The sequence below is a fragment of the Styela clava genome, chromosome 3, assembly GCF_964204865.1.
Source record: "Styela clava chromosome 3, kaStyClav1.hap1.2, whole genome shotgun sequence".
NCBI classification, from domain to species: Eukaryota; Metazoa; Chordata; class Ascidiacea; order Stolidobranchia; family Styelidae; genus Styela; species Styela clava.
The window spans coordinates 6,384,087-6,395,240 of record NC_135252.1 but is presented as its reverse complement, the minus strand read 5'-3'; the positions used below and the strand labels follow the sequence as shown (position 1 = coordinate 6,395,240).

Genomic DNA, 11,154 nt, shown 5'->3' with positions numbered 1-11,154 from the left:
AGGCCTCATATCTGTATGATTTGAATAAATCTTAAATAAATGATGAATCATTTACTGCAAGTACAATTACATAATATTAACAAAAATGCAGAGCTTATTGGAAGCAGTGGAATTTTTTGTATGAGTATATGCAGTTAGTTATCTGCATATTCAGTACCCATGCGTTTTTTATATGACCTTGTTACGATCAGTCGATCGCAAGCTATTTTGAAAGCGATCACATCTAAAACAGGTTGGCCACCTCTGATATTTTATATAATTTGAACAGGTTCATGAAACATTTATATATAGGACTGATTGACTTTTCAACTTGACAGCAGGCTTGGCAATTTATGGTATCTATATAGAGATCTAGAGAGCATGACCAACCTAACTATGTAACTAACAGCCCAACCACTGATGCTTCTGTCACTCTATTCTTTCCAGCTAGAAAAATTTACTTATATAAAATAGACATAATTAAATTCCCTAGTTACTATTATTAGGTTTGCTATTGAAATGTACTGATGTATAAAGTTGCCAACAAATATTCAACAAGCAGGCATGAATTTTTTAAAGTAAATATACCTAAGGTGACACACCGATTTATTTTTACCAAATGGCAATTTAAAATAGAAAGTTAAATTATTACTTAAATAAGTGCAATGCAAATTTAGTTAAAACTATACACACAACAATCGGCACTCCAGAAGTGTGTGTACCAAAATGGAGGTAACTAATTTTGTTCACCTACTTTACATCAAGTTGTGTAAAGAGACAGAAACCTTTGGGTAGGGGATATAATTGGCTAACACAGACTCCGAACTCGTAATAAAACTAAAATAAGGAAAATCAGAATAAAATTATGGCCTAACCCTAACCTGGTACATATACAGACATACTAGAGAGTACTCAACAATTTGTCATTCGAAGTGCATTGAGGTTACACTATTTCTAAATTGAAAAATGGAATTAACATGTATCAACCATTTCTATTTATTCCCAACATTTGGTTCAATAGAACAAACACCCTATTCATCTTAGAAAAAGGGGGCGTCTGGCACGACGGCAGATGCGTCACATGCCATGCTTGTTTCAAGAATAATCTGAATTAATCGTGGCCGTCGCACAACCAAAATTGTGTTTATTTTTTTTTTGCTAAATACTCTCGAATGCTATTACAAAATTTTGTTTCTTTCGATAAATCGGATCACGTGATCAAAATCGCCGTTTTTGCTAAAACTCTCGAAAACCCACAGCGGAAAAACATTTTCTTCAGTAAATCGGATTATATTTTCCCGAGGAATTCGATGATGACGTTTTTAGATTGCGTTTCTTTGTAGTTTTTTGCGCAACTTCATTTTACTGTCTTTTTACTGAAATTGAGGGACAACAATGTCTAGACGTCCCCCAGAGGAGGGTGTTTGGCAAAATGGGATTTTCTGAAGCGAGACAATGTCTCTCGATCTGTAAAGTGTGCCAGACTCTAGGGTTGGTATTCACTGTTACGATTGATCTCTTTTAATATGGGGGATATTCTTGAAATCTGGGAACTGAACTATACAAGCGACAAGCTCTGAAGTTTCTGCGATTTAGTGTAACTTCAAAAACATGATCCTAATTGAATATCTCAGGTCAGGCAGAGTATAAATGATTTTTAAGGCTGAATTTAGGGTGGCTTACCCACTTTGCGGCCATGACCTTTTTGCGACCATCAACTTCATTGATTAAATTAATGCCAGAAAAATTAACGAACCGCGACGATATTTCTTACGCATTATCGTCTACTTATCCCTCGTAGCTTTGCGAAATTACACTAAAATGCGGCCACAAACTAACTCATTGTTCCTTTAAAAAAGCTTGAAAATCCATACAATATGAGAGATACAGATATGAAACTTGGCAGGTGGGTAGGGTTGTTTCTTTTAACCATCTTTGAAGTTTTGCGTTTCTACATTAAAAGGAGGGGGAATAGGGGGGGTGCGCATTTCCAATACGTCAATAATATCTTTGTCGACCAATTTGCGACCACCGTGTTTTTGTCTGTTTGATTGCTGTGATGCGGTGCTTTGTTTATATTTTGACGAGTTGGCTGCGCATGCCCTAGTCTCGACGCAGCAGAAACGATGTTCAAGGCTTGAAATCTGTGGTCGAACACTGGTCGTTCGTTCGCAAATACGTCTTCAGTGTCGTACCGTACTTTGGTGGTTTGTATAGCTTTAACCCCTGGTCGAAGAAGGTGAATTCGAGGTTTAGCGTGTAGAATAAATGTCAATGCAACTACGGAGAAAAAATTAACGGGTTAGAAATATTGGTTTTTGTTTTATAGCGGTTTGAATGAAATGGTCCGCAGACTGGCTACACCACCCTAAAGGCCTATATCAAAGATCCTATTTTACACACAAACTATCTTTTACTGTCTTCGCAATAATCTATTTCAAACCAGTATCGTTAAACTTTATCATGATAAAATTAAGTTATGAAACCTACTTGTTTTGAACTCACATGGTGAATAATTTTATTTGTCAGATTGCGCGAACACAAGAATGACGAGTTATGAATTAAAATACAGAAACACCTTCCCGTACAAGCATTCTTTCTCCATACAAACCGGCACTATCTGCCTGAAAAAAGCTGTAGCTAATTCCTATTTCCAACCTCGACGAAGGCAGCCAGTCTTCTTGAGGTTGCTATCAAACTTGGGTTGGGCGTTGGTGGTGTTTAGAGTCCACTTGAGTAATGATGAAAAAAATTATTTGCGATAACCATGTCTCGTGTATATTTTCAAAATTTCTATAAAAAGAATATTATTTTCATGAAAATATATAGGGCATTAGGAATCAATAAATTATTTTGTTCGTCATTTGTTCAAACCGTGTCTAGTCATATTTTGTACTTTTTGCCACGCAAAAACAAGAGTTGAACTTTAAATACGGCAAACGGATATCCGTGCGATGGAGATCACGTTGTTTTGAGCAAAAATGGAAAATCAAAGATTGTGTTTTATGTTTTGAAAACCTAACAGACTTTGAATTCGAATTTTGTGTCAACTATTTTGAACGATAGAGACAAATATAAATATTGTAAACATGCATAGGCCGCATCAACAACTAACATAAAGGATCGCATTCTCCATAAAACAGACCAGAATGAGGAAGAATAATTTTGTTTCCTCATATAGCTATACAGATACTAAAATGACTACTTTTGATTTTCATAGCTAATATATATTATTCTGTGGTTTAATGACACAATTTTTTGCTTAACACGCATATTTTTCATATCTCAAATATCAAACAGCGCACTTCAGTAGTCAAATTCATGCATCTGAAACAAATAACTGGCGCATGCTCGACAAGGACTGGTAACCGACGAGGGCCAGGTTCGCCATATGATTAAGCCGTCTTATCGGCTTCTGTCGCCCCCGGGATAAATATGTATATCCTACTGCGAGGTAAAAAACATAAATAGGTTAATGGACATAAAGTCTAGAAGTGGGACGAGGTTCGGATCCGGACAACATCGCAAATCTGCATTTTTGGGACTGGGATTCAAATGTGGATTGCATTTAATTTTTCACCGAGTGTTTATTCAATTTCATTTTTCACAAATTGGCTATCCGGATATGTACGTATACCACTGAAAAGATTTTTCGAATCCAAATAATACCGGACCTATCCCATTCCCAATAAAAGGATTTGAGTAGTTCATGTCCGAAAGATGCTTCGCCGTGAAAATTTGGTTTATGAGATATTCATGTTCGAAAAACACGTGTATGTATTTTCCGTGTATATCAAATAATAATTGGTCTATCAATTCGTATCTATTTTATTAAAATCTTCTATAGTTGGCAATGAGCAGGTTTAATTCATAGAGAGCCCGAGTTGTATTATGAACCTAAATCGATGAGACAGGCAGAATATATTAGACTTTACTAAATCGTTGGTAATTGGAAATAAAAAACGCAGGCATAAATTCCCGAACTATAATTCGTGCTAAAGCACACCTCTCGATATGTGTTTAGTTTTAGAAGAATTGGCTTTTTTAGTCGTCAAGACGGACGAATTCTTTGTTTCATAACTTCACAGCGCCTCGGGTGAAATTATATTAAAACAGATTTTGATCTTCGATATCCCACATTTGTTACTTAGCTTCGTTTCTTAGATTTTAGTATTCAGCTAATCCCAAATTCCCATCGATGAATATAAGAAGTTATAATTAGCCAAAAACTGTTCACTCCGTCGTTGACATCGAACATTTCTCTTGCCAGTGTTTGTTTTGTGTTTACAAGCTACCGAGTAAGCATAACTTTATATCTAATCATAAGATAAAAACAATTGATATGGATTTTTAAGAACTCCAAAAGGATCCCAATTTTGAACAAAACCACTGAAGTTCATAAGATTATTTGATATAACCATAATTGTCAATACTAACAAACCTCTTGTTTCAAGTTTAGCAAAAAACCTATTGAAGACAAAGGATGGCCGCAATACTATCTGCTACTAGTCATACAATTCAAGCCAGACGTGGGCAAAGTACGGCTCGTTGGTTAATTCAATCTGGCCTGCCTGATGCTGCCACAACCAAAATGAAACCAAATTTTTATGTTTTAGCTAAAAATAGCTAAGGAATTTTTGAGATTGCGGTTGAATCTAGTTTTGGCACAGGCTTATTGTTTTCCACCTTTGCTTTGTAACACTGTAAATATTGTTCATAAAATGTAACTTTTTACATCACACTTAGACGGCCTGCCAGACTAGGTGGGCAAAACTTTTGGCCCGTAGTTCAAAAACCTTGCCCATCCTTGAATTCTAACCTACATTTGAATGAGTCAATTAAGGACATTCTTATATTTAGGAATGGTGTGCAAATATGAATGATATGCAGCTCAGCAAATACAGTCATTATAAACAACCCCAAGAATATTGTTTTATCACTTATCATTTTATTATGTTACGAACAGACATACAATAACAAAAAGTATTACAGAAAAACAGCATAAATAGGAATTTCAAGAGAGAGATAGAGGGTGTCACATCTTACAATTTCAGACATTCAAAACAAATAATAATCATAAAAACTAAAAATATAAATGAAAAAAAAAATAATAATTTTGCACAGGAAACATGGCTGGATGAAATAATATAATGCTGAATAACGTTCAACGAATGATAGAACAAAAAGTGAAAAATGAAGTACAGAGAGGGTTACAGCCATTTCATAAAAGGTACCTTACATATATAACATGCAATCCATAGCCAACAATGTCATTTCAACAGTACTGCGTCCGTTATGACAAAACAATCCTAGGAATTACTGATAAAATTAGGTAATTCTTACAGGTTTTGTTAGATGTGATATGTTAAAAATAATATCACAGCAAAGAAGTAGGACAGAAGTAATCAAAATTAAATTTTTTTTTATCAAATTTTAGAATTTCTGTTACTTCTTTATCCATCAAATTCATAGTATTTCTAATTAGATACTATATTATGATTCTGCCATATTGTCATTTAATTTGATAAAATAAATTAAACACAAGTACTAAGAAATACAAATGAATCAAGATTTGACGATATATCTGGTATAGTTTAAAAATGAATATTTTCTCGATAACAAATATTAACAAAAATTGGAAGGTCATATTTTTTGAATAAACAGTGATTTTGAATATTTTATTTTGATATCTATGCTTGAATTCTGTGAAAGACATTTTTACGTTCTGAGACCACTTCTAATCAAAAATGCGGTATGAAAAATCAACACATATTTTAATACTTTGTAATAACTTATTATTTTTTCAATGTTTACGTACATTAAATTAATATTCAAGGTAAGAGAAAAGGAAATTCCTAGGTATATGATAAAAATTCCTTTGCATTAATATTATCGCTTACTGCATTTAAATAATAGTTTGAATAAAATGTACCATACGAACAACAAATTGTACTACATGATGTACGAGATATATAAATATTATTATATGAATGCACAATTTTTGTTATAGCAGTCGAAAAATTTATTCATCAAGTTCAGATACCAAATAAATGTTACATCTATTTGGATCACATAAAAATGCTTCATACAATTTCATACCAGGAAGATGGTAGCACCATGACAGTTAAATGAGAAATGAATTCATAATTGGCAAGGAATATATTAAGTTCACATAAAATTTGTGTCTTTTTGTTAACAAGAATAAGTACGCAGTTGTGAATCAGCACCAATCAGTTTTTCGTTGCCTGTCGATGTTCCAGATACTTTAACACTGTTTGCTGTTGGTACAATACCATAAAATAAAGATTGATGCATTAATTTAAGAAGAACTTAATGATATTACAACAGGAGAATCTTAGTCTAACCAACTTTCAATACTTCAATTAAGTCCATGCTTCCATGGTTCGTCATATGATTAAGTCGTCTTATCGGCTTTCATTATTCCCGGGATAAATATGTAAATTCTATCCTACCTTAGCAAAAAAGTGGGGCCTTACAAAACTCATTTTGAAAGCCATATTTTTCTAAGAAATATTCTCCCATTCCAAGATTACTATATCTATCTATTTTAGAAAATGACTTTGGCATATATTAAAGCTATAGAATCCCATGCCGTGATCGAATGATCTAATTTTGCAATACCTTCTGTTTTTCCTTGGAATGGACTGTCTGATCTAGTTCCTGGTAAATAACCAGAATCTGCTCCACCGTGTGTTCGAAAACGTTTTCCCCATGGAGCTGAAGTTTGTTGAAAGCTTCTATCTTCGCCCTATTGGGTAAAAAACACTGAATTGTAACCTTAAACATGTTGTGAAGCAAAGAGAACAAAAAGTGACATAGAAATTGGGGCACTCCAGAAGTGTGTGTACCAATATGAAGGTAACTAATTTCGTTCGCCTCCTTTACACCAAGTTGTGTAAAGGGACTGAAACCTATGGGCAGGGGTATTCACTTGGCTAAATAGAACTAAAATAGGGAAAATTGGAATAAAATGATGGCCTATGGCCTAAGTATTTTTCATCACTTTACAACTCATCATGTTTTATTAGTGAAAAAAATTTATCAATCGTTTCTAGGCAAAACAATATTGCAAGAAAAATATAGAGAAGTATAATGTGACTGCAATATCAGCATAATTTCATCCGAATGTTAAAAGAATTGCATCGAATGTAATGTTGAGGTATTGTACTCATGACTTTAAAAAGGTTAAATATTTTTTGTGAAACATCGTAAACCATTGCAAAAAAATTTCATACCGATTCATCTTCAAATTCCCTACTGGTCCCAAGCGCTAGCAAATTGCTGTATTCTCTCTCCAAGACTTGTCGTGCCTGAAGGACAAAATGTTATCCAAGTATCGTTATTCAAGACTTACTTACTGGGATACTTATTTACTCGCTTGAATGTCCGTTGCCCATGATAAGTTAACTTTCATTAACAAAGGTAACAAAGGAATAAAATCAAAGTTGTCGGATTTGGCATTGGGTTGGTATATGAAGTTAGAATTCCAGACCTTGAAAGTGGGAAATGGAGCTCGAGTAGAAAGTTTCAAGCCAAGCCAAACCAACATTGTCACAATTTGGTTACCACAGAAGCATGTACGACTTTTCTCCTAATGCACTACCCTAAATAGAATACCACTTAAAATACCTGTGTATTCTGCATTGGAATTTGTAGTGCGAGTGCAAGGGCATCTGCATCAAAAGCATCATCTAACGCAATTACTGAACCATGTACGCCAGAATCTTGAAGTTTTGGTGCATATTCACGAAGTCCGATATTTTGCAGCCAACGTATCACACGTTGATTACTCCACACAAGAACGTCTATAAGAAGAAGGTGGTTGATTTAACAGACTTCGATTGGAAAGTAAAAATAGACACATAAAAATCTGAATGATATTTTAGAACGTCGATCAGAGAGTAAAAGCAGGCACATACAATTGTAAAAAGGAAATTTCGAAATTAAACAGTCGAGGTAAAAGAATATTCATAGATTTATAAATACATTCTAAATTAATCAAAAAAATTTTGGTTGATGAAATCTATTATAATTTTGTCCATTAAGACAGATTTACTGGTATTCCCGTAGTATGTGAACCAAGATGGTGGACACTGTAACTTAGCATGTGTACCAGGTTAGGGTTAGGATATAATTTCAGGTACAAATAGTACGGGAGTCGCTTTGCTAGTCTCCGAACTCGTGATAGAACTGAAATAAGGAAAATTGGAATAAAATTATGGCCTAATCCTAACCTGGTACACATGCTACATTCCAGTTTCCACCATCTTGTTTCACATACTACGGGAGCACCGAGCACAAATGTGTACAATAATTAAAAAGTTTTAAAGGAAACAGGATAATATCAAACCTTTCACTTCATCAGATGAGGCTTCTCTTCGAGTATCCAAATCTTTTCTGTTGTAATTGAGCCTTTTCAAACACAGGATGCCGTATTGCAGACTTGCTCTGAAAAAATAAACAATATTGAACAGACCATATTTTTTTTGTCATCAATTTGGCCCCCAAAAATAGCATTTTCAGAAAATTTATGAATAGTGAATAGAAGTAAATTAAAAAAACAATATATAGAATACTCAAAAAAAAAAAAGCTTCAAAAAAAAAAAAAAATATTCCGAAGGCTGCCTACATGATCTTGAATTATCATAACTACCCCACTGTACATCTCTTCTATAAGAATCAGAATTTTACTACTTCAGAAGTACAAGGGATTAGTTGGAGTGACATCTGCACAGCGTAATAATACAACAGATCATAAGTTACAGTTAGCAAACAACAGAAATATCACTGAACACAGTGGATAAGTACTTCCAAGTTGTCTCTCTGAATTTTCAAGTATGAATATGTCATGGATTGCAAATACTCAAGTAGAAATCATAAGAGGATCAATACTATATGTTGCGGTTTAGGACATCCAAAAAAAGTACCATTGAATCATATATGGCACATGAATGAAGAAGACTTTTGAAGTGATTCATCCATGAAACATGTTCACAACACAACTCAACAACTTACTGGTTCCAGCTTTTTAACTCCACTTAATCTAGATTTTGACCCAATTAATCAGAATTACCAGAAAGGTAAAAGAAAGTGTGTTTAGGTAGACAGTGAGAGGTTCATCAACTCTCATTATTATAGTCAGTTAAAAATAGATTACAACGAGTTTGTGACATATTTTGGAAGGTACAACAAAATGCAAGTTAAAGTGCAAAAGTTTAATATCAGTGCGCTGTGCAGTTAAATTTAAAGAGCAATATTTTGCAGAGCAAATATTAAAAATTATTATTTTGGTTCATTCAATATAGTTCAGTATTTTATCTCTAGTCTGAATAGCTTGCTTGATAGTACATGAAAATGCATGAACGTATATGAAACATAAAAAAAAAGCTGTAGATTTATTAATGTACGAGAATACAATATGATATCGTATTCATCGATAAGTCATGCAACAAGATCGCTTAATCACATAACAAAGCCGTATGGTTAGCAGTTGGAACAGTTGTCAGGAATAAAGAAACTTTCGAAATAATAGACATAAAGAGGTTTGTCTGAAACGTTTGTGTCTGGAATGGCAAGAACGAATCGAATGAAAGCTAAATATATTAATGATTTTAAATATAATTTAGAACAGTTTTATTAAAAAAATTTATTCCAAGTTAGCTGTAAAATAGAGAACTTATCAAATCATTGTTTATTTAATCTTACTGAATTTCCAAACTGAAACTTATTGAACCAAAGTGGCTATTTGTTCCTTGCTTCTTTGCCAAATATGAGCCAATTTTGAAAAAAATTCAACATTTCATATTTAAAATTTTATCTTTGGATGTATTTACAAAAGTAGATCACTCAATTGTAACATCCCCAGTCAAAGTGAAACAGTATAAATTCAGTATAGACAGGAATTTTTACCTGTGAAAACCGTCGAACATTTTCAGATGTTGTCGCAAGTCTTTTTTCGTTAAATGATCCAGCATTCTGGCATCGACTAAACATTCCATGAAATAAGAACGATACTGAGACAATCCGAGACTAGGAAGCCACTCGTTTCCAATCCATTCATGGTTCATATCACCATACGCAAGAGTCTGTGTATTTAAAAAGAGTATTCTTTTAAACTTAAAATTTGTTTGTCATAATACTAGACTACTGGAAAGCTTAGAAATCTTTTTTATAACTCAATCTATGTTTGAATGTTGTTAAATAGCTTATATTGAAAAGCAAATTTGTATATCATAAAATTTTAATGAGAATATTTTTGACAACCACATTTAATGAAATTGTGTGAAAATGAGAATATTAAATAAGATTAATTTTCGCTAATTATAAAAATTGGCTAATGGCTACAAAGTAGTAAATTTCGAAAAAGACAAAGTCTTATCAAAATATTATTTTCATTTTTTAAACACTGAAAAGTTAGTGAAGAATAATGATACAATAACAGACAATCTTGATTTACAAAGCCCTAGTTCATTTTTTTATTTTATTAAAAAAACAATTTCCATGTAACAAGGTTAAGAATATTTATCATCAGTGTCATGATTAGAAAGTTGTGGAGTAAACCTTTGTATGTGGTGGTCTCAATTTATAAAATATGGAATTTCAAATAACCATTTTCGAGAATTGAAGTCCTATGTGGCAGGATCATTATACCTTCGTTTTTGCAAAACTTGATGAAAACTATATTTAGAAAGTTAATTGAATGGCATAAAATGAATTTCAAACTTTTCAAATTTCAAATTCCTCATAGATAAAATTTGTTAATATCAGTGCTAATTTTTTTTTGTAAAATCATTTTAAAAATTGATGTTCGGGAATAAAAATTCATCATAGCTCATGGGCATTACTATTACTAATTGGTCATATTGTAATCCCTAAAATACAATTTTAATCTTGATTGACACTTTGAATGGATATGAGGTTATAAAAATTTGCTTCGAACTTTCAAATCATTAAATTAGGATTGTTGATTGTATGCATGAATGTTCAATATTCAAAAAACACCACTGCAAATAAAAATGTGAATAATAAAAAATGAACTGTGAATATATTTATCACTTATGTTGATCAGTATAAATGTGTGAATGCATTTGATTTAAAGAGCGCTAGAGGGCTGAGTAACAGCAAGAAAATTCAGCCAAAAATAAGTGAGGCACC

General features: G+C 33.0%; 1 protein-coding gene across 2 annotated transcripts in view; it reads right to left on the bottom strand.

Moving 5' to 3' along the window:
- Positions 1-4,817: 4,817 nt before the first annotated feature.
- The window catches only part of LOC120343567 (liprin-alpha-1-like), a 39,112-nt gene continuing 32,775 nt past the window's right edge, over positions 4,818-11,154 (bottom strand). For both annotated transcript variants that reach the window (XM_078110457.1, XM_078110458.1), the window contains 6 exons: positions 9,910-10,085; positions 8,351-8,448; positions 7,630-7,805; positions 7,236-7,310; positions 6,622-6,748; positions 4,818-6,257 (listed from right to left, as the gene is read on the bottom strand). In XM_078110457.1, the coding sequence (XP_077966583.1) occupies positions 6,172-6,257; positions 6,622-6,748; positions 7,236-7,310; positions 7,630-7,805; positions 8,351-8,448; positions 9,910-10,085 (738 nt within the window). In that variant the 3' untranslated portion in view covers positions 4,818-6,171. The remainder of the gene's footprint in view (positions 6,258-6,621; positions 6,749-7,235; positions 7,311-7,629; positions 7,806-8,350; positions 8,449-9,909; positions 10,086-11,154) is intronic.